Source organism: Sebastes umbrosus, chromosome 8 (genome assembly GCF_015220745.1).
Source record: "Sebastes umbrosus isolate fSebUmb1 chromosome 8, fSebUmb1.pri, whole genome shotgun sequence".
NCBI lineage: Eukaryota > Metazoa > Chordata > Actinopteri > Perciformes > Sebastidae > Sebastes > Sebastes umbrosus.
In genome coordinates this window covers 31,567,176-31,593,372 of record NC_051276.1, presented here as the reverse complement: position 1 = coordinate 31,593,372, position 26,197 = coordinate 31,567,176, and the positions used below count along the sequence as shown (strand labels likewise).

Sequence of the window (26,197 nt, the reverse complement as noted above, 5' to 3'; positions counted from 1 at the left end):
GCATCTTAGCTGATCATGTGATCAACCGGAGAGGAGCTGGATATAAGGAGCCGCTGCACCGACTATCAGCTGTCTCTTTCACCCTGAAGACACCAGAGGAGGAGGAACAAAATGTGCACCAGGTCAGATTACCGGATCATATATATATTATAACGATGTTTTTGTTTGTTTTTAAAGGTTTTCTAACCTGCAGCTTTACCCACAGCCTGCACAAAGAGAGCCAGAGAGGGTTTAGTTTAATAGGATATCCTCCTCCCACAGCTGTTGTATAATGTCCTGTTTTCTTCAACTGGCTTATTTTGCATTTTATGATAGAAATTTAATGTATCTGTGATGCTTTATTTATATAGGTGATGCATTCTCAGTTTAAAGTAGTAAATCTGATCCTCTCATGTGGCAGAAAGGGTTTTGATCATTTCTGGATTATGTTTCCACTAAAAAGGCCCACACAGTTTTCACTTTCAGTCTGAATATACTTCCCTTGTGTGTTGTCATATGATGCCAAAAATGTCTGACGAGTGTAAAACGAACCAGAGTAGTTAACAGATTTATTACATCATTATGCACAAACTGTGTTGAGTCCTCCCTATGAAGTGCACAGTTTTGATTTTGCTGAGAGGAAAACAAGTAATTTAACCTGACACACTGTTAAAACTAAAGCAGATCTCAAAGGTCTTGCATGTTTCCACACTTTGACCCTCTCTGTTATCATTAACCTACATTATAAAAACTGTCTAATTGCATCACTGTGTCTGAGAACTAATGCTGACATTGCTTATTCAAGAGGAAATAACTGTTCTGTGTGTGTGTTTCTCTGTGCAGCATCCAGCCTGTTGAGTGGACCACAGACCTCAAGAACCCGAAGTGAGTATTGTAATAGAAATGCTGCACTTCCTCTTTCTTTTGTGCATGTTAAGACGGTTTTGTCAGATGATGGTTTTGTGTCTTTTGTTCTTAGTTATGATGGCATCGTGTTGGTGTCCCGGAGCCAAGAAACGCTGCCCCCTGAGCTGGAGAGTCTGAAAGCACCGCTGCTGGACTACAGCTCTGTGAGTCTCTGTTCTGACACCACCAGTCACCCTGACTAACTTCAATTCAGTTTATTTTTATATAGCGTCAAATCATAACAGACGTTATCTCAAGACGCACTTTATAAAGAGCAGGTCTAGACCTGCTCTTTATAAAGGGTGACTTGAGATAACGTCTGCTCTTCCTTTGTCTCTATCACACTCAGACTAAATTGACATGAAAATACGTTGTCATATAGGACTGGGGGAAAATAACAGTAGATTTTAGTATTAATTCTGATTTGAAGTTAATTTACGTCGTATTGATCAGATCAACTTTTGCATTGAAGGAACTGGCCTTCTACCTCCAAGAGGTCAAGGCCCAGTTACGTGTTGGTTAATCTTGTGTGACAAAGAGAATTTCCAAACAGATGAGTTAAAGCATAATGATTCAATTTATTCCGAACAATCAATGTTGCATAAGTAAAAATAAAAGAGTTTACAGATATCTGGATCCAATCTACGTGTCCCTGACAACATACAGTGCATGGGTCAGTTCGCGAAGTCTGAACCCCGAGCTATCCCTGATCCAGTCTATTCATGGTTTACACAATATTAATATTCATGAGATTATGACACGTGATATTTTTGCTGCATATCTTCTTCTTTGTTATCTCCTTCTGACTCCTTCCTCTTCTTGACCTTGCAAAAAGAACAGCACTTGCCTCCCTTTCCACGCAATCACTCCATTCACAACAAATCCAACAGTCAGGTTATTGCAGGTCATTGTAAGCACTTTTGTACATAATAAATCCAACAGCATCTGTGCCTTTTCTTAGTGAAAACTAGGGCTGGGCAATATGATGATATAAATCATCAAAACAATATAACGATGTGTATCATATATATTTTTCTATACAGTTTCTATCACTATCAGGCTTGGCCTATATTTATTTCTTTTTCTCTATAATTTCATTTAAAACCGTTATGTTCATTTTGCACTCAAGTTTTTAAAATGATGAAATACTCAGTGCTTTTCATTAGTCAAGTATTTAATCCACACAGGAGTACAAAAACATGCTTCACCATGTGGTTATTTCATACAGACTATTTATTTATTGAATTACCAGAAAACATGCTATATCGTGATATAATATGTTGTTATCGTTATGAAATTATCTATATTGGGATAGAAGATTTTGGCCATATTGCCCAGCCTTGTTATAAATGATTCACTCAGGGTTACATAATGTGTAAAACATCTACATTCTGGAAATCAAGTTATTACAACTCCACACAAAATGGTTATTTACAATCAAAAGTAGTGTTTATGATAGCTGCTGTTTTGTGGGATGAAAGAGAAATTTACCAAATTGAATCAAATCAGGGCTTTCTGAATCAAAATTAACCAAATCGAGAGATTAATACCGGTTATTAATCCGTATGTGAACTCGGGTTACATTCAGTTTTCCCACCTCTCCACTAAAGCATTTGGTTACTAGACGGTTAACAGGACAGGAAAGCAGAAAAAACAGTTATGCTGCACAAAATTACATTTATTTCTTAGACATTTAGATGTTTTTCTTGTGAATTTCTAGATAATTTCACCTCTTCAGGCCTGTGTTGGCCATATACTCTACAACCAGTTTAAAAGGGTTAACTTTGACTACTACTGTAAACAGAGATGGGCTGTGAAGATGAGATTGTGACGGTTTTATTCTCTTTTGCGTTGTTTTGCTTCCAAATCTCAGAATTAGCAACCGTCTTGGTATTTCAGGTGATTCCCAACAAGAAGTGGTGTAATTTTCCTTATCTGCTCTCCGTCTAGGTGGACAGCGGTCTGGGGGACGAGGTGGTTATCCTGAAGGTCCCTGGTCTCCCTGGTAACCGCCTGGTGTTTGCCTCCACCGGCCCGATAAACCGCGACTACGATGATGTCAGGCGCTTCAGTGATGCAGCGGTCAACGGCATCAAACGGTCCGTTGATGGAAGCTGATTTTATCCCCTTTTAGTGTTTCATATTGCTGGTTTACCTCCAGGTTTATTTGTCTGTCTCGCTCACCTGTGTGTCCATCTTCAGGGCCTTGAAGGCAGGCATGCAGCGCCCTCTTCTGGTCTGCCCTCCACACAAGGACTATAAGAACAGCACCGTGGTGGCTGCACTCGGAGCCCTTCATGCTCTCTACATGGTGAGATACATAAAGGCTCTGTTCATACTTGGCATTTAATGCATCTTGGATGATCCGACTACTAGAGGACAGTTTTAAAGTAGTAGTCATGTGAAGTACTACTTCATTAATGTACTGCAAGAACAGTTATACAATACATTCTGTATCTGCATGTATCTAGATATAAAACACTAGCTCTGAACATGCAAAAATACACTCACATGTTCTAATCTTTTTTTCCCTAAAAGCCCCTGGAAGTGAGGGAGGGGAAGGTGAAACCCGACGACTACAAGGTGTGTGTTCTGGGTCTGTGGGCAGCTCAGGAGGCTGAGGGACGGAAGCTGGTGGAGCTAGCCGACGCTCTGGAGAGTGGGAGGTGGGTTAAAAACACTTCACCTCATTCCCTGCTAAGGTTTGTCACGTTGTGGCGTTCACTCTTGTTCACCGCCAGCTGTCCTGTCTCCCCTCCTCAGACTGGCATGTCGTGACATCGGCGGCTCCGACCCTGAACGTATGGCTGCTCCTAATGTGGCTGATTACGTCCAGGAGCTTTTCAAGGACAGCCCTGTAAAGGTAGCCAGAAACTGTACATCATGATCCTCTGAGAAAGTCAACAGTCACCTGGTATTCCTCCTGAGAAAATATGTAGAGACTATTTCAGTCACAGTCCAGGACAATTGAGTGGATGTTTGGTTCTTCAATGACACTTAAAGCTGCTTTTTCCTGGCCTCAAACATAAGAAACATAACGATGTGTCTGTGTTTATTAACCTCCAGGTCGAAGTGATGAGCGACGTGAAGGTTCTGGAGAAAGAGTATCCCTGTCTGGCTGCCGTCAACCGCTGTGCCGCCAGTACGAGAACAAATTCTATTATTAACACTTATTAACCTGACCCAAGACCGGTTACCTACCGACCTGTACTTATTGATCGTGTCCTCCTCATACAGCTGTCCCCCGTCACCAGGGCAGAGTGATCAAGCTGCAGTACTGCGGAGAGGGACCAGTCGAGAAGACGCTCATGTTGGTGGGAAAGGTGAGAGGAGACTGTCAAGATTTTACACTTTTCTTTTACATGATAGTAAATAGAATATCTTTGAGTGTTAGACTATTGGAAGGACAAACAAGACATTTGAAGACAAGTCGCCTTGTCGTGAGAAATTATAAAGGGCATAAATAATCCGTGTATAATAGAGAAATTTAAGGAAGGAACATTGGGTTTAATTGATCAGGTATTGGCCAAAATGTTGCATGTTTTGTGTCTGTATATGAGCGACTACTTGATAAATAGAGGTTGTTTCTTATGTGTTGTTTCCAGGGCATCACCTACGACACTGGCGGAGCCGACATCAAGGCTGGAGGTTTCATGGCCGGGATGCACAGAGACAAGTGTGGAGCTGCTGCCGTGGCCGGGTTCTTCCAGGTAAATGACCCCCCCCGTCCCCTCGCTGCACCGGAATAATAAATCTTCAGAGAGGTTTTACTGCAAGACTTCTTCTCAGGACTTGGGCTATATATCAACACTGGGTGGCTCGGATCTGGATGCTGCTGAGTCATGATGAACCAAAAGCATATTAGATGTAAAGAGATTAATATTTTCCTCCATGCCAGCCCTTATTTAGTCTTCAGAGGAAAACAAAGAGCCCTCTGTAGGACGTGACATACTCAGAGAACTTCGAAACTTGAATGTGAAACTTGATGCATTTTTATTTAATTTTGCAGTACCGCTCCGTTCCTAACCTCCTCCTGCTCTCTAGATTTTAGCCAAACTGAAGCCCAAACATCTGAAGGTCATTGGCTCCATGGCCATGGTGAGGAACAGTGTCGGTGCAGGTCGGTGTAATCTGATTTTTTTTCCCCCATCATACATGTTCCCGTTTACATTTCCGTCAGTATGATCTGTGTTAGAGCTCCTGTGTGTGTTTTCTCAGACTGCTACGTGGCCGATGAGCTGGTGGTTTCCCGTGCCGGTCGCAGGGTGCGAGTGGGAAACACAGACGCTGAAGGACGCATGGTGATGGTCGACCTGCTCTGTGAGATGAAGGAGAAGGTCACTACAACCCGTTATTAATACTTGTTTACTCATTTGTTCATGTTCTCTGCAGTTTTATCCGTTCTCACTCTGATCTTCTGTGTGTGTGCAGGCGGTTCTTGAGACTTCTCCTCAGCTGTTTACTATCGCTACTCTGACTGGTCATGCCATCAGAGCCATGGGACCCAACTACTCTGTGAGTACTGCTGAAATACTGTCTGCCACTTACTGAGACATGTTGATATTTAGACTTTAAAGATTCAAATAATCAACTGCTGTAAAAAGCATCGTTTGTACTGAGTTCAGTTGTGATTTTTCTGTATAGATCATCATGGATAACGGACCGGCACAGCGCAACAAAACTGCTGCTCAGTGGCAGAAAGGTGAGAAAACTATACGGATGAATTCAACTGTTTTGATCTTGGGAACTGTAGTTTGACAAAATATTCGTAATTGCTCGTATTTTCTAGGGCTTTCATCTGCATCTCATGAGCTTCATCAGCAAATGGATTTGTAATCATGTGACTGCAGTATCAAACTATTTGCATAAAGTGACAAAGTGCAATATTAACTACACCTAAGCACCTGTTTTTCCTTTTAACAAATCAGAGCTCAGAATTTGAGCTAAATAATAATTTCATCCATTAATGTATTTTTGATTGTCAGCAAATGTATTTGTATTAATGACAAAATGATTCATTAATTATCAAATATTTGTTACTTCTTCCTGAATGCAAAGAGTTGCATGCTTTGCTGTTTAATATATTTATAAACTGAATGTGTCTGGGGTTTTGTTTGTCAAACTAAACCATTTTAGGACATAAAATTGATAATTTAGTATGTTGTGACTACTAAACGTCATCACGCCGACTCGTTCTCCTTTACAGTCTCGTTGTGTATACTTGTGCGACTGTGTTGTTAACGTTAGCTTTTTACTTCTGGTGATTCCATTGACATTTCAAAAATCATAAAAGTGGTGTTTATTTGTGGAGATTATCTTGCTGAACAAAACATGTAAATATCATCAACGTTTGTTTGCCACAGAGTTTATTTTCTGCAATAATCCAAAACCCAATGGAAAAATTCCATTGGCTTTTGTCAAGGGAACCAGGGCGATGCCAACTTCCTGGTTGTTCTACAAAAAACACGTCATCCCTGCAGAGCTCTATATACAATCTATGGATTTAATCCCTTTACAGATGCAATAATGTGGGCTGCCCAGCAGATGTCGTCATTTGGGCTGTATCAGATACTTAAAAACAATAAATAATTTCCAACACAACTACTTCATAGTGGTTCAATGCTCAGAGAGCTTTATTTCCTCCATCACTAACTCTTCATCCTCTCTCGTGCAGCTGGAGAGGCGTTGGGCGACGTGTTCGAGGTGTCCAGCATCAGACGAGAGGACTACGACTTCCACAAGGGAAAGTCTGAGTACGAGGACATTCTGCAGTGCAACAACTTGGCGTCCTCCGCTACACCTCGAGGACACCAGACCCCTGCAGCTTTCCTCATCATGGCCTCAGGGCTCGACAAGGTGCTCACACATTGTCTCAATAAATTTAAGTATGAAACAAATATAATATGGAAGAAGTTCAGTGATGAACTTGTTTTACTTTCCTTCCTGAACGCAGCACGGTGTGGATTCTGACGCACCTCTGGCGTACTCCCACGTTGACATCGCTGGGTCCAGCGGTCCTTTCCCCGGTGTCCCGACAGGAGCCCCCATCCTCGCCATGGCAACCAACTACATCCTGTCTGACATCCTCTAAACGGATACACCCTTTTATAAAAAGACCACGCCCTCTGCACTCAATGCCAACAAAAATTTGGAACCCTTCCAAATATAAATGAAATCTCTGCCACAACACGTGACGCAAAATGTGCAAATCTTCATGTCTGACATTCCTTAATACATTAATAATACCTCAGATTGCTTTTCTGCAAAAATGCTCCTTTTTTTAAGATCTTGTGACATTCGTTCTGCCTGCACCAAGTGTCAAATGACCCTGTTCTTAAGTGGCCTGAATCAACATATATATACTCAGGGGTTAAATGGCATTATAAAACTATCATCCTTTTTATATGTGTGTCTGAATGTGTGCGACAAACCGGGGACATGGTTGTGTGATTAGTGATGCTGTGTGTCAGTTAAAACAAGCACTTATCATTGATCAATAAAACCAAATTTAGACGTTAAACTGTCACTGTGTTCTTTCCATATAATTATTTTGGCACATGTTTGCATATTATTACACATAAATTATCAGAGGGGAAAGAATAGGAAGAAGAAATATTGTCTCATATACACATGTACATTCATGCCTCCACAAGTACCCCCACATATACTTGCATATGTGTACACACCCATATACAGTACATACTACATCTATATATAGTATTCAGCACAGTATAGCTAATATGGCAGGAGAGACAGAACTCCTGCATTAGTTCAAACGTTGCAAGTTTCTAAATGAATGACTTGTACAAGAATATTCTTGAATTTATTTAGAGAAAAAAAGCCTTTCAACACAATCTTTTGTTTGCATAAAAAAGGGTTTAGGGTATATAATAACAGTAGATTCACCAATAGATTAGATATTTAGATTTTATTAGTTCACACATATAAAAAAAGGTACAAGTTGATATTACATAAACAATAATAAATGGGATGGAGAGGTGTAAAAAACCCCTCAGAGGGGCTTGATCAGTGCACTCTCCAGTGCATACCTTAATACCTCAATTTTTAAAAGAGAATAAAATATTTTAAAGGATGGTAATGAGAGAAACAGTCTATGGTCCTCACAATATAATAGAATGAATCTAATTTTAATTGTCTGTAAACACCACATCCATTGTTGCAAATGAAAGGGCAGATTGTTCCACAATCCGCCCTTTCATAACATGAATTTCAAGAAATTGGTCCAAAACTCTCAAACTCCCCTAAATAAATCTTGAAAAAGAAACATAATATCGATTGCCCTATTTCAATATCTGCTTTTTAAAAAAGTGTTTACTATAACTACACTTAACTTAAACATGTAAATTAGATTACAATAAATAAGTATATTATTTATTTACATATATATAATTAATATATGTAATAATACATTTATTTTAAATACATTTTATTTAATTATAATAATTTTATTTAATTTAAATAATTATTTTTTTCCTATGTGTTGTATGTATATGTATGTATATATATATATATATATATATATGTGTATATATTAAAAAAAATTATAATTTAAAAAAATAGTTAATTTTTTTTTTAAAAAGAGTTCATTTTTAAAAAAAAAAGATAGAAAAGTATTTTACCATTATTACCATAAACTATTAGTAATTAATGAATATCCAATATGTGCTACTTTTTTGTTATATTGTACATTTAAAATCGAGTTATATTTAATATATTTGGGTCTTGGGCTGCTGCTCATGTAGAAAAGCCATTTAATATATATATTTATATAGGATTTGTTGGATTGACCTCTCCAACATGGCCGACATCAGTGCCCACCACTCGCCGGTAGGAAGCACGTCACCGGATACGGAAATGACGCAAAAACGCCGAGTCATTAAAAACAGAGTTTAGCGCGCGCTTACAGCTCAAATCTTCCCTTCTTCTCTCTGACAGAGTGTGTGTCTGCCTGCTGCTGCTCTTCTGCCTAGCAACACAAAGCCTGAATCTCTCTCTCTCTCTACTCCTCCATCTACCAGCATCATGTTCGAGGCTCGCCTGGTGCAGGGCTCCATCCTGAAGAAGGTGCTGGAGGCTCTGAAGGACCTGATCACGGAGGCCTGCTGGGACGTCAACTCGAACGGGATCTCCCTGCAGAGCATGGACTCCTCTCACGTCTCCCTGGTGCAGCTCACTCTGAGGCACGACGGCTTCGACTCGTACCGCTGCGACCGGAACCTGGCCATGGGAGTCAACCTCAGCAGGTACATCACAAAACATCAATATTACACAGTTAGACCAGAAAACAGTCTTATTATCCGTCAATCCGTGGGCTGTTGGGTTGTTTACTAACTGTTAGAGTTGAGGGAGAGTTGACTAAGTTTGCCGGCAGCTTAAATCGATGAAAAAACAGCTGTCAAACAATCACTTTAGCATCTTTTATTAGCTTAAAATGCTGCTCTGTGTCTGATATCTGAAGTGTACAAAAGAGGACGGCCATCTTGGCGGAATTGCCCGGGCATGTCTCTCTAACATTTGGCGCAGTTTAGTTTAGAGAGACGCCAGCTGTAGTGACGTAGTGACGTCAGTTGAGCGCCAAATTCTGAAGGGAGGGTTGGCGGGAATTGTTGTTCAACCCGGGAACATCCACTTCCGTTTTCACAGCCACCGCCGGCTCTCTTTGTAACACAACACCGGTGTTCTGGATGATTTAGTTACTGAGCTTTTTGATGATGACGAATCATTTCCACATGTTGAAACACACACTTGAGATACTTAATAATGAGATGTCAACTTTGACTCTTTTTTTTTTTTTTTAACATTTTATAGACCAATTAATTGATTGGCATTAATTGTTATTGCACATTTAATTTAGTTGAACACTGTTAGCAACTGAATATAAAACCAAATGTGAAATCGTCAAATTGCTAAGACCGAAATATATTAAACTCAATTTTAAATGTGTAATATAACAAAAAAGTAGCATATTTACACTTGAGGGTGGATATTAATTAATTAATAATATTGTGTTAATCCATCATTATAATGGTAGAATACTTTTCTGACTTTTTTATTATTTAACTATTTTATTAAAATGTACAATATAACAAAAGTAGCACATATTCACACTTGTGGGTGGATATTAATATAATAATATTTTATTAAGCTATCATTAAAATGGTAGAATACTTTCCTATCATTTTATTATTTAACTCTTTTTCAAATATTTTTAAAAGCCTCCTGTGGGCAGGTGTTGCAAACCTAATGGTATTATAATCTGAGAAGTTAGCTTTGGTTTTGGACTTTTTATAGACTAGTTAATTAATTAATTGGGAATAATCAGCTCATTAATTGATAATGAAAATTTAATTTAGTTGAATACTAAAGCCAAAGGTGAAATCATCAAATAGCTTTTCTACTTGAGCAGCAGCCCATGACCTAAAGATATTAAATTTAACTTATTTTAAATGTGTTAAAAAAACTAAAACAAAAATATTCACACTTGAGGGTGGTTATTAATTAATATATTTATATATTTATTTATTTTTTGCCTCTTTTCTATTATTATTATTTGAAAAGCTTCCTGTGAGCAGGTGTTGTAAATTATCGTTTTGCTATTAACACTCAACACAGTGCATGTATGTTACAATTCTATTTTTTTTTTATATACTTTATTTTTTTGAGCTTGTTTTCATATATGCAATTTACATTTCACACATACAACAGTTTATAAACAAACTTTTAAGTAATGAGCTTAGACACAAATAAAGAGACAAAACAAGATGTACATAAAAGCAAATGTCAGTATTAGAAATTATAGAGAAAAAAATAAATAAAAAGGGGGGCAGGGATATAAGTATATAATATATGTTACATTTCTAATGCTACTGTGATGTCAAATAAACTAAACTTTCAAGCGAATCATCGTATTAGTGTGACATTTCAGTGTATTTATAATTTCCCTTTTTTGTAAATTGTGGTTTGTAACACCATATAACTTGTTTTATCTCCCTGTCGTTCTCTTACAGCATGTCAAAGATCCTGAAGTGTGCAGGAAATGAAGACATCATCACCCTCAGAGCAGAAGACAACGCAGACACACTCGCCCTCGTGTTTGAGACACTCAGTAAGTTATTGACATTAAAGCAGAATGAAACCAACTTGACAGAAGCTGTTTAGCTCTGTTTCTTCTGCATCAATGTCTTCGTATTCACCTCTTTTCTTTTCACTCTTACAGACCAGGAGAAAGTCTCAGATTATGAGATGAAGCTGATGGACCTGGATGTGGAGCAGCTCGGTATTCCAGTAAGTCATTTATGTCCTGTCCTTGTCTTTTTGGGTGCAATATACTTTTCATTAGAGATGAATCTGTTCCTGACCTTTCTGTCTGTTTGTCCCTCCAGGAGCAGGAGTACAGTTGTGTGGTAAAGATGCCCTCTGGGGAGTTTGCCCGTATCTGCCGTGACCTGTCCCAGATCGGTGACGCCGTCATGATCTCCTGCGCCAAGGACGGAGTCAAATTCTCCGCCTCGGGAGAGCTTGGAACCGGAAACGTCAAGCTGTCCCAGACCAGCAATGTAGACAAAGAGGACGAGGCTGTGAGTATTAATGTTGGATTGAGGTTAAATTCAGAAAAACAGCCGAGCCAGACTAATTAGTTTGGGTTTTATAGTAACCTAGCAATGACTTTGGCCAGTTCTGCAAACGTCACCTACATCTTTTTATACTAGGGCTGTCCAGAATACCTTTTTTGGGCTTCAAAGCTTCGCTGAGAAATGTTCAAAGGTATTCGAAGTTTCACAATCTGTCTCCATATTGCCCGGGACAGTGCTGCTGCCGCTAGGGCTGCGCAATTAATCAAATATTAATCGCGTTCATGTTGTCGCTGAAATCATAGAATAGTCGGGATTATCATTTTGGCCATAATCGTGCAGCCCTAGCTGCCGCACTACTCTACACACACACACACACACACACATGCACCTTGCTATTTGGGGATTTACACATTTATTATTACATATTTATATATAAAAATGAAAAATCACTTTTCAAACGAAGCATTTTAATTGTGATTTGGAGGTTGAACACCATGGCAACGGTCGAAGCATTCGGCTCAGCCCTATTTTATAGATTTCTTTTATTCAAACGTAAGATGATTCACTCAAATTAGTTGCTGATTTAATGTTTTTGTCCCCAGAAGCGAAAATTAAGATCTGAAATAATTATTCTACGAGCAGTGAATTAATCTGCAGCTATTTTGATCAGAATTTAAGGCATTTATTTATGTTTGCAAAATACTTATTTATTAGTACCAGCTTCTTAATTGTGAAGATTTGCTCATTTTCTTCGTTTTTGTGTGCTTGTGAATATGTTTTGATTTCAACGGCTGGAGGCGTACAAAACAAACTGTTTGACGTCACCTCGAGCTACTGGAAAATAAGATTAGACCCTACTTTACTTTTGCAGTTGTGATGGCACATATAAAATGTTTTGACCATTCCCCTCGCTTTGTGTTTCTAGGTTACTATCGAGATGAACGAACCCGTCCAGCTGATCTTCGCCCTCAACTACCTGAACTTCTTCACTAAGGCAACGCCGCTGTCCAAGACAGTCACTCTCAGCATGTCTGCTGATATCCCCCTCGGTAAGAGCACCTGTCCTCCTTAAATAACTACTTTCATCTTCTTCTGGATTCTCAGCATGTTCACAGAAACTGTTGTGGCCCTAACTTGACTCTTTTTGTGTCTTTCTACAGTGGTGGAGTACAAGATTGCTGATATGGGACACGTCAAATACTACTTGGCACCTAAGATCGATGAAGAAGCTTCCTAAGTTGTTTAATAACGGTCCAGAAAGGGAGAATAGAGGAAAGCAGGTGACTGGGACTTGTCCTGAGTGATCAAAGAGCTGAAGTGATCTCATGGTGGTGGATGATCGCTCTGAGGTTTCTGATCTCCTGTCTAATGAGATTCACAGCAGGAGGTGAAGTTTTATAAACTGTCATCTTTTAGACACATGAATAATGTGATGAAGCTTCAGTGCTTTGACTCTTTGTGTTCAAAGCGACTGGCTGTGTGGTCCAGACAGCTCCGGTGTAAATTTCCAGCACTTCTTCACTCCACTTGTCTCTTGCTCTCGATTTCGGCCATTTCTTTGAGAAAGCAATTTTTCAATTATCCTATTCCTTCTTGTAGATAATGCATTTGTAAATACTTCCTGTGGTTTCGCACTGTCAGCCAACCCCAAATGTTTTTGTATTCATTGATCCAGTCCAAAATAAATGATTCAACTTGTTTCCAATATCCTTCTTGTGTTTCTGATGTTTGTTGACAAATGTTTTAGGATGAACTTGTACTGTGCCTAAAGGTTTTCAAAGTGACTCAATTTGGACTTGTTTTTAATAATTGGCCTTAAAAGTCAAGTCTGATTTTAAAGTTTGAGTCTTGATTTTCAGCCATTTTACTACACTCTTATTAGACTCCTTTTGATCACAAGTAAAACTCATAACCAAGCTAATGATAAACCCTTACTCTGAATCTGATGTGCTTTAGCCTGATGAGGCAAGGCCTCATTTTAGATAAAACTGTTCCCTTTGTACTTTCAAGCCAAAAACTGCCTGGTATTTGTCCCCAAACTGCATGTGATTATCATAAAGTGGGCATGTCTGTAAAGGGGAGACTCGTGGGTACTCATAGAACCCATTTTCATTCACATATCTGGAGGTCAGAGGTCAACAGATCCCTTTGAAAATGGCCATGACTGTTTTCCTCACCAAAATTTGGAGCATTATTTAGCCTCTTTTGTGACAAGCTAGTATGACATGGTTGGTACCAATGGATTCCTCAGATTTTCTAGTTTGATATAATGCCAGTATCTTCACTTCACTAGCTTTAAACTAAAATCCAGGCTGGATTTTTAAGAGGTTAATTAAAAATCTATACATTGTTTTTGAGAATCGATACAGTATCACAACTCATGTGCATCGATATTTTCTTACACCCCTTCTAAAGATTGTACTAAAGTAAAGTACATGAGAAAATGTACTTACTTTCCACCTCTGCAGCAGTAACCCAGTGTGAACACTAGGTGGTGCTCTGCTGCTATTTTAGTTTTTCTTCTGTGGGAAGTCAGAGTGATCAATCCTCATCTATCTCCCCAAAATGTCAAGTTATACTCTTACGCAGACAAACCAAAGAAAAGTACATTAAGTAGCCGTAGACACCAGCTGGTTTCTTCCTATTCCTGTCACATTATGTCATTATAGACACGCTGCTGTGTACAGTAGGAGGTTCAGTTCACACTGGTCCAGATGTGGCTGTCAATCAGATTAAAGCTTTGTGAGGATTAAAACCGTCTGACTCCTCACTACCTACTGAACTAAAACACATCAAACAGCTGCAGACAGACTGACAGAGTTGTGTCTCTCGGGTATTTCTGGCTGCATGTCAAGTGAATCCTCTGAATATTCAGCAGTGTTATTCAGTTTGTTCACTGACCTGCACAGAAATAGACCTGAAGCTGTGATTACTCCTGGTAGGTGATGTCAAAATCTCTTTAATTTGGATGAATAACTGAAAAAACAATGAGGCACCAGCAGTAAATGACATGACCTTGGTCTCACAGTCATGTGGGGATGATCAATCTGATGGTCCCTTTCCATAAATCCACACATTTTGTGATTTATTAAACTTTTTCTTTTGGGGAAAGCTGCCAAATGGAAATTGACGATATGTTACTTCAGAATAAATTATTACACAAATGTGTCACACTGGTAACGCTAGAAGCTAAAGGCTACAGCATCCACTTAACATATTTTAGCACAAAGACTGGATACGGAGAAACAGATAGCCTGGCTCAGTTCAAATGTATGAAAGAGTAGTATACTTCAAGTTTATTTTATGAAGTAATTAAAGTTCAAGAATATATTTATATATATTTCATTTCTACTTTATGTAGTAAGTATACTCATATGCATGTGCAATATTACTTCTTTTCTCATTATATGCAATATTACTTATTTTTATGTTTTTTATTTATCTAAATTTAATTTTTTTTTTTTTTACTTTACTTATGTTATTTACTCATTTTACTAAATGTATCCTACTTTATTGTTATTCTATTAGGCATTGGTTCTAGAAATAGTACTTTTTATTTTATACACTTGTAATCTCTGGCACAAGAATTTCCTTTGGGATTACTAAAGTTCTATCTTATCTTATCTCTTATCAATGTACTAGTACTTGTAAGTCTACTACTTTAATACTTCTTAGGACAAAATTGGCCCACTTTTTTAAAAAAGTTTATAAAAGTATACTTTTAAGTATACGAATAGATTTAATTAATTTTGATATTCAATGAATTTTGAGTACACAACTACACCTAAATTTTATTTTGTACTGCAACTATACTATAAGTATATAAGTATACTATATACACGGAAATACTTGTAACTTGACATTATATCAAAATTGTAGACTACTTCAAGTTTATTTTATGAAGTATACTTACGTAAAGTTCAAGTATATATTTCTATATATTTAATTTCTACTTTATGTAGTAAGTATACTAATATCAATGTACTAGTACTATACTTGTAAGTGTTCTACTTTAATACTTCTTGGGACAAAATTGGCCCACTTTTTAGTTTATAAAAGTATAAGAATAGATTTAATTAATTTTAATATTTAATAAACTTTGAGTACAAAACTACACATAAGTTTTATTTTCTACTGCAACTATACTGCAAGTATACAAGTATATGCTTGTAACTTTTTACGTTAGATAGACATTATATCAAAATTGATTACTTAGAGGTTTAGTTCAGCAAGAGAATCTCCACAAATGAACTTTTATGATTTTTTAAGTGTGAATACACTCACCAGAAGTATAAAGCTAACGTTAGGCTATAAAAGAACTACAACACGGTCGCATGAGCGCCACTACACACAACGAGGCTGACGAGTCGCCCTGATGACGTTTTGTAGTCTCATTTAGCCACTTGTTAGCAACCGCCTTTTTAAGACACGTGTTGGCTTCGAAATTCACGTGTGGGATATTTTATTGACGTATTTTATATGGTAGAACAAAACGTTAAAATCTCTCCAGCTTGTGTTTACTACAGACCTTATTTCAGGCATCTAATTAAAAACCCATTAAAAAAAACCATTGACTTCCAGACGAGCGAACCGGAAGTGCTAAAATGCTAACTAATTTCCGGGTTTTGAGACTAATTACTGCCTGGTAAGTTATCAATACTCTTATCTAAGTTAACTAGCTAGTTAGGTATTTTAATAATAATAAAAATAAATTCAATTTATATAGCGCTTTTCAGGGACTGAAAGCGGTTTAAAGGGACTGTTTGTAACTTTCAGAAATGCTTGTTAACAGCGACACCTGCGGCCTTTAAGTCAACGAAAGTCAGCGTCGGGCTCGCGCTCGCTCTAAATATACCTGAACGAGCATCGCTCAAAACAGTGAGGCGACACACGTCAGCTAAAAGCACAATAACACTCTATATTTCAGCTGCTTGGCAGTAATGTTAGCTGACCAGACGAAGGTCTCTCCATGAATCAATGCTGATCCTAGTGTTGGCTTTTCCTGCTTCAGCCTCCCGACCGCGGCCGGAGGGAACAGGGGAGACACTGGAGTTTTGGTTGGAGACGATAACGTTTCTCTCTGCAGAGCCCCGTCACTTCACAAGACATGGGAAACCTCTGTTGGTCTGGAGGAGCTGCAGCAGTTATTTCTGCACAAACGTCCATTGTACATTTACTAGATATGATCAGAGTTACTAACTCTTCTGCAGTGTGTAGTGTGCACGCATGCACGTGAGGTGGAGCGAGCTGAGCGAAGGCAAGCAGGCAGAGGAGCAGAGTACAGCAGAGACTCCGGTCCTGGAGACCAAAGCTGCGGTCTCCTCCGCGTACTACGACCGCCGCCAACACTGTTTAACAGACGGGCTTCACTAGATATAACTTTGCGGTTTTGGTGTTTCCGTGTAGTTTGTGTTGGAGTCTGAGTCTGAACAGCGTAGCCACACGGGAGCGCGCATGGGACACCGACCCGCAATGATTTATACGTGTAAAAAGTTACAAACAGTCCCTTTAATTTGATTTAATTTAACTCTCAACAAGAAAGTAAGAAAGCCATTAAGTCAAACTTTAACCACACCTTTATCCGTCCATCTTTCTTTTTGTTTTGTTGTTTTCTCTCCATTATTCCCTTAAAGAGGCTTTTTCTCATTTTCCACGCTGTCACTGTAAAATCAGATTCCTATCTGATCTTAACTGTCATGGTTGGATAAAGAAAGAAAAGCAGCCTGAGGGAGAGACAGCGCGGAGCATAGACAGAGCAGATTATAACCATTTTAATCCCACACTCCTCTAGAATATTAAAATTCATCTGCTCAGAGGGCTGCACTCAGCTCGCACCCACCCAGCAGGAAAAGAGGATTGTTTTTGTGGATTTATTCATGCCTTAATACATCTGATAAACATATTTTATAATTCCCAATAAATCTGTTTGCTTATAATGTTCTTGAAAACATATTAGAGAAGCTGCACTCGTAGTATTTTATTTTCTAATGTACTATAGCTGTGGATTTACTACTGTTCCTGTACTGCACTTTATGGATTTACAGCTGTTCCAGATAAGAGAAGAAGTGTCTTCAAGCTGCAGAGCAGAGTAGAAAGAGATGGGACAGTCATCTTAGGAAGTGACCGATAAAGCAAAGCGACAGCGCGGCCATTTAAGCTGCCTCAATATTTAATTAAGCACTGCCATCCAGGTTAAGATTAATTACTTCCTGGAGGAGAGCACGGAGGGTTCAACCTGATTGGGGGGTTTCCGCTTCTCAATTGGCCGCAATTTCACACATGACGAATAATGTCAGAGCTGTAATTATGAGTTAATTGTTGGAGAAGATTAAGACAAAATCAGGCCAAGCAGATAGTATATCTTGTTCATCTGTCAAGGTTGAAACTTACATCATTCAAGCACACAACTTTTCTGTCATGCCGACTTGATATTACTGTAAATCAGGGGTGTTAAATTAATTTTAGTTCACGGGCCACATACAGTCCAATTTCATCTCAAATTGGCCGGATCAGTTAAACCAGGGGTCGGCAACCTGCGGCTCCGGAGCCCCTCTCCAGTGGCTCCCTGTGGCTTTGACAAAAAATTATATAGAAATGAATAATGGTTATTTAATAATGGTTCATTAATCATTGTTGTAGGCCTAAAGTGATTCGTACATTCTCCAATTGCAAAAATGTGTAGCCTATATTAGAGATGCATCAATACCAATGATCCGATACCCAAAGCCCAGGTATCGCTATCGGTATCGAGACTGAAAAAGTGGGATTGGTGCATCCCTAGCCTTTACACTGAATGATAAAATGAGTTTTAACATTTCAGTAAACTAAAGTGTGTCATAGCCTACGTACGTCTACGGCCTGTCACTTATCCTCTAATTTTGCCGATCCTCAATAGCGTTGTCTAGTATTGAGTTTCCTTAGCTACAGTAGGTTTCCAAATCTAAGAAAAAGAAAATTCTTGAAGGAAAATGGAGAATTTAATAGTGCATGGACAGATTTATTTGCTTTCTATGGCGAGAAATTAGCAAACAACAAAAAAAGTAATTGAAAGACATTTCCAGAACAAACACACTGGAAGCTCCTGCTGAAAAGAGCTTCCAGCCAAATCTCACTAAAATGATTCTCCAATGTCCTGCCTCTCGTTCGCACCTGGGTCCTCACTGCATTAGACTTATTAGACTAATAGGCGGTGTTACCTTCATTATAAGGCTCAAATACGTTTTGTGGCTCCAGACAGATTTTTTTATTTATTTTTTGGCCAAAAGTGTCTCTTTTGATAGTAAAGGTTTCTGACCCCTGAGTTAAACCAATGCATATTAACCTATAAATAACAAGACCTCTAAATTGTCCCTCCCTGTTAGTGAAAAGAAGTACAAGTACATTCTGAAAACGTTCACAATTAATCAAAGAGATGTCTCGCTGACCTCTTATCTTCTCAGTTTTACTGGCAAGTTCTTGTATTTTCCGCCGTGAGTCTGATAGTGGCGCCAAATAATATATTCCTTGAACACTGGAAGGTGCTGTGAACACACCAAGCAGCACGCTGGCTTTCCATTTACCTCAGTGAAGAAATAGGAACTGGTCCATTTTTCTCGGAAAACCTGACACTCTGGTAGGACAGTGCGACCCCTAAATAGGAATAGCAGTGCATTTTTATTGTAAAATGGGAATTAATGACTTCTCTGGGTAGGGTAAGGCAAGTTCATTTGTATAGCACTCTTTCACAACAAAACAATCTGAAGAGCTTTACATAAGACATAATATAAACATGAGACAATATAAAAAGTAAGGCTGTTGTTTCACAATCGCGTGATTGTGCATAGTTAATTGTGATTAATCACAAATTAATCACATTTTTATCTGTTCAAAATGTACCTTAAAGGGAGATTTGTCAAGTATTTAATACTATTATCAACATGGGAGTGGGCAAATATGCTGCTTTATACAAATATATATATATATTTATTATTGGAAATCAATTAACAACATAAAACAATGACAGATATTGTCCAGAAACCCTCACAGGTACTGCATTTAGCATAAAAAAATATGCTCAAATCATAACATGGCAAACTGCAGCCCAACAGGCAACAACAGCTGTCAGTGTGTCAGTGATGCCAGGATCTTCACTCTGTAAAACTGAGCCCACTACAACCTTAAAAATCGCAAGTTGTGTTAATGCGTTAAAGAAATTAGTGGCGTTAAAACTAATTTGCATCAATGCGTTAATATCTTAACTTTGACAGCCCTAATAAAAACACACATAAGTATGATTATATGACTTCTAGGGTAGCCAAATAATGTAATCACACTAATGGGAAAATATTTTACCTACGACAGTTAAAAACACATCAGATTGAATGCTAACTGGAAGCATTTATCAGCGTTTTCTAAGCAACGTGAGACAAATAACAGAGCCCTAAAATGCTAAATCGTTTGTACCTAAATATATCAAGGGGAAATGGTCACAAAGGTCATAACAAAATATGCCAAACAGTGATGTAGATGTTCTAAGGAACCTGGGCCAGTATCACAGTGAGTGCAGTGTAGTAAAATTGGGAGACTTTAAAGCATTGAAATAGTTTCTATGAGGTTAGTATTACAAAGGGGAAGCATAGGGCCAACAGAATGAACAAACACCTCCAGGTAAAGGACTTTAGACCAGTTAAATAAGCTTTATCTTTAGGCGTTGATCTTTACATTGGTCAATGCATGTTCTACAAAATAAAAGTATATTAAAAAGCACAAAGGTCCTCACAAAGATACAAAACCATGCCAATCCCTCCACAAGTTACTTTAGACCATCACTTTCATCATCAAACATTTACATTATTGTATATTATTGTGGTTTCTCAAGCAGTTCCTTCATATTTGAATGCCTTTTTCACGCGCTTCTTCTTTGCTTGGATGCAGCCTGTTGTATTGAAGTGAAGCTGATCTATACAGTGTTATCATGAGGCTGCATTCCTGTCCTTCTCTCTCTCTCTCTCTCTCTCTCTCTCTCTCTCTCTCTCCTCTGTCTCTGTCTGGCCTTTAAATTGCTTTCTGGAGGCAGGGGATTTTGGCCAGGGAGATAAGGGGAGCGGGATGAAACACTCTTGCTGGCTGTCTTTCTCGACGAGGCAGGGGGAGTGTACCGAGCGTGGCACATTTACTGAGACAGAGGGAGAGAGAGAGAGCAGGTTGTACTCACTCATCCCTCGGGGTCAGCGAGGAGGACGCCCTGCGACAGCTTTCAAAAAACCGCCACCCGCCTTATCAGCAACTAAACAAGTTGCTTATGGATGAAAGATGTCAAAACATACAGTAGATTCTCACTAAAAGTACAGATGCTGCAGAATGGGATGCGTCTTTGTTTCTCCACTGTCAACAGATTTCTGTGCATGTTTGTGTTTCCTCCTTCTTGTCAGTCAGTCAGGTCCTGGAGGATCCCCAATCCAGACCTGACACTCTCTTACATAAGCCCTCAGTGCTCCGCTGTCTCTCCACTGGAGCAGTTGCATGGATTATTGATGGGAGTGCAGAGCGAACAAGTCCTCACATGGCAAGGACATACCAGTCACACATGTGCTGCGTGATCCACCTGCTTCAAACCGCTCTGTTGCATATTTCATTCACTCCTTGTAACATTTGGATGTGTGTTGTGAGGATGCGGGGATTCCCTCTCCACAAACCACTTTACCTTTTATGCACACAACCGCAATACATTCATATCACCTTCCTCCTCCTCCTCTTCTTCCCTGAGCTTTGATTTCACACAGCGTGCCTCACTAGTTGACACACATATATTTCTGAGTATGCTCGGGCGTGTTGAAGTCATCCCCGCATGGATTAGCATATTAATGGGATGTCCTCTTTGTCCCTGTTTTCTGTCAGTCAGATTTCACAGCAGCGGTGGAGACGTATGAGGCGATGCGGATGGAGGAGGAAGGAAGGAAGTGCAGAGATGGTGGAGCGTGCTGTAGCTTGGGAGTCACACCTGCAGCTTAATTGGTACAGGTGGGACGAATAATCAATATGGAAGTTGATCTTGATTTGTCGTCAGTGACAATAGAAAGTTGTACATCACTTTATTTGGTGAGTTAATCCAAATTAAAACTGCAGTTTATGTTGTACTGCTTTGGTGAAAGAAATCCACAAAGTTTTTGATGCTTAAACATACATAATTATTCATTTTCAATATCACAATGCATTGCACATGATCATTGTAATGTTAAGAAAACTGTCACCAGAACCTTTCATGAGGTGAGAAAATCAGCCCTGTCTTCATCCTTGTGACGATGTATTTTCCAGATAATCCAGTGGGGTTTTTAAAAGGTTTATTTAGCAAAAGAAGTTTGAAAATGTTCTCAACCCAGAAAGTTACACTTTTATCTTCAGGGGGGAAATTCAATATCAAGCTGAAACCAGTAATTTCATAGTCGATTGTCAGAAAAATACCAAGCAACTATTTTGATAATCGATTAAATGTTAAAGTAATTCCCTATTTCCAGTTTCTCAATTGTGACAATTTGCTGCTTTTCTTTGTTTTATTCAATAGTAAACAAACTAAAGTTTGGAGCTGTTGATTTCGACAAAACAAGCAGTTTGTCACCTTGAGCTTTAAGACATTATGATGGGTATTATTTTTAGAATTTTTTTGGACTAAGTGTTTGCGAAAATAATCTGTAAATGAATAGATAATGAAAGTAAACTCGCTGATTTTCACTCATTCACACAGTTTGTTTCTAACCAATTCTTAACATCTTTGAAGCTTCGGTACAGTGCCGCTGCCGCCCTGCATAAGACATAATGATATAATAGAAACATGAGAAGGTTTAAAAAGACACACATAAGATTTATAGTGTAGCCAAATAGTGTAATCACCTGATGGGAAAATACTTTACCTATGACAGTTAAAATCATATTAGCTTGAATGCTAACTTGAAGCATTTATTAGAGTTTTCAAAGCAACGTGAGACAAATAACTGAGCCATAAAACACTAAATCATTTGTACTTAAACATGTCAAGGGGAAAGGTCACAAAGGTCATAACAAAATATGTCAAACAGAGATGTAGATGCACGAAGGAACCTGCTGAGATGCATAATTTTTGGCATTTGGTCACATCAAAGTATCACAGTGAGTGCAGTATAGTAAAATTGGAAGACCTCAAACCATTGTTAGGATTAGTATTACACAGGGGAAGCATAGGGCCAACAAAATGAATGAACGCCTCATGGTAAAAGACTTTAGGCATGTTACAAAATCTTGATGTTTATATTGGTCGATGAGTTACACAAAATAGAAGTATACTAAAAAAAGCAAGACAGAAGTGTACCAAAGTCCTCTTAAAGTTACGAAATAATGCCAATCCCTCCATAAAGTTACTTTAAAGAAAAATCAGAAAAATAACAAGCAACTATTTTCGGTTAAATGTTAAAGTAATTCCCTAATTCCAGTTTCTCAATTGTGACAATTTGCTGCTTTTCTTTGTCTTATTTCAATAGTAAACAAAGTAATTTGAGGTTTGTTGGCTGTTGATTGGACAAAACAAGCAATTTGCCGCCTTGGGCTTTAAGAAATTGTGATGGGACTAAAAAAGCTTTTGAGAAATTATTCCGTAAATTAATGGATAACGATTTTCACTCATTCACACAGTTTGTTCCTAACCAGCATGTGAAATTCTTAACATCTTTTAAAAAGAAATCTTCCTCTTTTGCTGCACTTTTCCTCCCGTCACAATCACATCTTTGTCCCTCTCCGTCCAGGGATGCCTCGGTTCGCTACTTAGCAACTGTTTCCACGGCTACAAAGTTGCTCCCCGTCTCACACCCACCTCCGCCTCCACAATAAGTCGCCGCTGTCCCTCTGCTCCTTTGTGTCCACTTCCTAAAGCCACTGTTTAACAAGTCCGGTTGGTTATTTTAATTTAAAAACATCAGAAGGACACCAGACTGTGTGATGTTTTTTTTTACAGCAGCTCCATGATACAGTGCTCTCCTCTCTCTGTGGATGCTTTTTGTGCTTCTATTGGTCCCAGGAGGGCTGTAGAAAGTGTGCTGATGAATGTGACAACCCATTACCATTTACACTCAGGCTCTTTTCCTCTCCCCCTCTGTGAGTGTCAGTGTGCTCTGAGACCATACACCTCAGCACTAATGTCACTGACACAGATTGCAGCTCATTGCCACATGTTTCTGACTGCTATTCACACACTCAGGAGGAGATGCATGTTTGAATGTGTGGTTATAAGAAACAAGTCCACAGAGACACATAGAGATAAGAATATACAGTAAAGCCTGCTGGGTACATTCAGACATGAATGCAGGCGTTGAGGCTACAGAAAGATCTATTTATATCGCTTCTAAAAATAGACATTCTTCTCCATAGAAACATGAAATCCTTCTGAGGGGAGAATTACACTCGGGCTGCTGCTGTGTGTGCGTCTGTGTGTCTGTTATTCCTCTATTTCTTCAAAAGGTGAAAGCAAATTAGCGACTGTGTCATCCCAGCTGTGAGGATTCTTTCTCGGGGAATCTCCGCTCTCCGTCTCAGCCTGCAGCAGACAGGATTTGTACAGTGCTTTGATGATCAACCCCACCTCCTCCTCCACCTATTCCCTTCTTTTCCACAGTGACGGGCTTTTTAAGCCGACAGGCGTGGCGCACATTCACGCACATTAGACTACAGTAGTGAAAAAAGCGGGGAAGTGTGTGAATCCGTGGCTAATCCTGCTGTTGTCAAGTTGATGTGGAAACGACTAAACGACAGGAAAAATGGATAATTTTACCTCGTCTATACAAAAGCAACCAAAATGTGCATAAGCCAAAAGATTAACGTTTAAGAGAGGTCATTTAGCTGAGTGTGTTTTCCAGTACTTTATTTATAACCTTTAATTAACTAGGAAGTCACATTGAGATTAAAACCTCTTTTACAAATGAGACCCAACCAAGACGGGGTCAAATAGCAGCATCCAACACAGAACAAGACAACAACACTGAATCACGGCAGCAACAATATGTTCAACAAAATACATTACGTCATCATACAGTGCATTAACAGGGCAGCAAAAGTTTTGGCCTTAAGGTTTGTGAAACGACTCTGTAGATTCATCCTGCTGCAACACTCGGTAATGTTGATTTCAGTAGATGTAGATCTTAGTAGATGTTCATTTTTAACACATTTAATTACTTTGATTTCCAGTCAACCATCAGCTACACTTCCTGCAGATGTACTCAGATACTGTACATAGATGATAAAAGAGTACTTTATTAATCCAAATAGGAAATTGCAGTGGTAAGTCACATAAAGCAAAGACAACTGAGACACTTCATTCTGAAAAGTCAGCCTTTTCAAAAAGAAAATTGTATTTCAAAACAAAATCTTCATCTTGTCTCTGACATGATTTTGACATCAGATGATTTGCTACTGCTACACTTCATAATGATGTTTGTTCAAACAAATAGAAACTGAAGTCTCATTTGTCACTGGATTCAAATTCATGCCTCTGACTGCAGTAAAAGCAGAAAAATAAAAGTGTCCAGATCCTAACATCTGTCATTAAAGGAATGTATAAAAATAAGATGCGTCTTCTGATTAATCTAAAAATCAGACTTTTACAGAGAAATTTGTAGCTTTGTGTAGCACCGAATACAATAACAAGCCATACGGTATGTGCTGGATTTCTGTTTTTATTTTGTTTCTTACATACAGTACCTCCCTGAGTGCCTCTCCCACTAAAAAACAAACAGACAGAGAAGTTAATATCACTCGTAGGTTAATAATACATGCTGTATTAAATGTATGAGAAGGGGTCCCAAGTTTACATTGCTTGGTTTTAAGGACACAAAAGTCAAGGTTGGGAAACACTGAAGTTATTCCTTCTGTAACTCATGCCAAATATTGAGTAAGAAAAAAAATGAGAGGTTAGTTGAAAATCTTCACACACCTTCTCAGACACAAACTTACAGTTTTCTCTCTCTCCTCTTCTGCAGAGACTATGGATGTCCTTGGCAAGGCGGCGAGGGAGGACCAGTGGCCCGACTCAACCATCTGATATCCTCCCGAGACCAGAGAGCAACGCTGCCGATCTTCAACCGGAGCGGTTTCCATCATGTTTATTCTGTGTGAGTTCAGATGCAGCTGACCCTTAGCACTGATTGTTTGTCCTACTGAGCCATTCTCTCTGATAACTGTTATCTGTCCTCGCTGCGAGGAGAAAGACAAATCGAAGGCTGAGCGTGTGTGTGTGTGAGTGTGTTATTGATATTGAACCTGGGATAGTTGAGTAAAACAAAGCCAGAAAAGAGAGAAGAGAAAAAGAAGAGGGGTATAACATTTTTTTTTTTCTTTTTCTGTGCGTGTGTACGTGTGCGAATGTTCACTCACTCCATCACTAACCCATCAATACACTGTCCTCCTTTATTGGCCTCTAAATGATGCGCATCCAATGAGAGAAGATGCAATTATTCATGTAGTGTCAGCTGTGAACATATTATGTGCTTGTGTGAGTGTGTGTAAATGTGTGTGTGTAAATGTGTGTGTGTGTGTGTGTGTGTGTGTGTGTGTGTGTGTACGTGTGTGTGTGTGTGTGTTACGGAAAGCAACCGTAGCAAGGATAAAGTGGAAAACAAGACGAGAGATGAGAGGCGGAGATGGAGATAACGTGCGAGACAAGGGCGAGGATGCTGACAGATTTGAGATTATATAAAATCCACTTTGTTAAAAGTCACTTA

At 38.8% G+C, this 26,197-nt stretch overlaps 3 protein-coding genes across 4 annotated transcripts in view; all 3 read left to right on the top strand.

Annotated features, from left to right (window-relative positions):
- The first annotated feature begins 5 nt into the window (after window positions 1–5).
- Window positions 6–7,405, top strand: zgc:152830 (uncharacterized protein LOC767682 homolog). Its single transcript, XM_037778463.1, has 16 exons — window positions 6–122; window positions 823–864; window positions 959–1,049; window positions 2,836–2,984; window positions 3,088–3,196; window positions 3,424–3,551; window positions 3,649–3,748; window positions 3,952–4,027; window positions 4,123–4,208; window positions 4,491–4,595; window positions 4,930–5,005; window positions 5,104–5,222; window positions 5,317–5,400; window positions 5,530–5,587; window positions 6,560–6,741; window positions 6,839–7,405. Exons 1-16 carry the CDS (start codon window positions 112–114, stop codon window positions 6,974–6,976), a joined length of 1,554 nt encoding a protein of 517 aa, XP_037634391.1. The 5' UTR covers window positions 6–111; the 3' UTR covers window positions 6,977–7,405.
- Window positions 7,406–8,787: 1,382 nt separating this feature from the next.
- pcna (proliferating cell nuclear antigen) lies at window positions 8,788–13,187 on the top strand. Its single transcript, XM_037778856.1, has 6 exons — window positions 8,788–9,149; window positions 10,914–11,011; window positions 11,123–11,190; window positions 11,289–11,483; window positions 12,406–12,529; window positions 12,641–13,187. Exons 1-6 carry the CDS (start codon window positions 8,929–8,931, stop codon window positions 12,715–12,717), a joined length of 783 nt encoding a protein of 260 aa, XP_037634784.1. The 5' UTR covers window positions 8,788–8,928; the 3' UTR covers window positions 12,718–13,187.
- An 8,162-nt stretch (window positions 13,188–21,349) lies between these two features.
- Window positions 21,350–26,197, top strand: part of LOC119493527 (calsenilin-like) — a 62,236-nt gene continuing 57,388 nt past the window's right edge. For both annotated transcript variants that reach the window (XM_037778897.1, XM_037778895.1), the window contains exons 1-2: window positions 21,350–21,479; window positions 25,457–25,588. The gene's annotated coding sequence lies outside the window, so the exon portion shown is untranslated. The remainder of the gene's footprint in view (window positions 21,480–25,456; window positions 25,589–26,197) is intronic.

Excerpts from the sequence above, each read along its gene's own strand:
- zgc:152830 (XM_037778463.1), top strand. Across the intron at positions 865-958 it reads ACAGACCTCAAGAACCCGAA|TTATGATGGCATCGTGTTGG; the intron begins GTGAGTATTGTA and ends TTTTGTTCTTAG. Across the intron at positions 5,401-5,529 it reads CCATGGGACCCAACTACTCT|ATCATCATGGATAACGGACC; the intron begins GTGAGTACTGCT and ends TTTTCTGTATAG.
- pcna (XM_037778856.1), top strand. The coding sequence starts at position 8,929 with ATGTTCGAGGCTCGCCTGGTGCAGGGCTCCATCCTGAAGAAGGTGCTG. Across the intron at positions 9,150-10,913 it reads ATGGGAGTCAACCTCAGCAG|CATGTCAAAGATCCTGAAGT; the intron begins GTACATCACAAA and ends GTTCTCTTACAG. Across the intron at positions 12,530-12,640 it reads GTCTGCTGATATCCCCCTCG|TGGTGGAGTACAAGATTGCT; the intron begins GTAAGAGCACCT and ends GTCTTTCTACAG.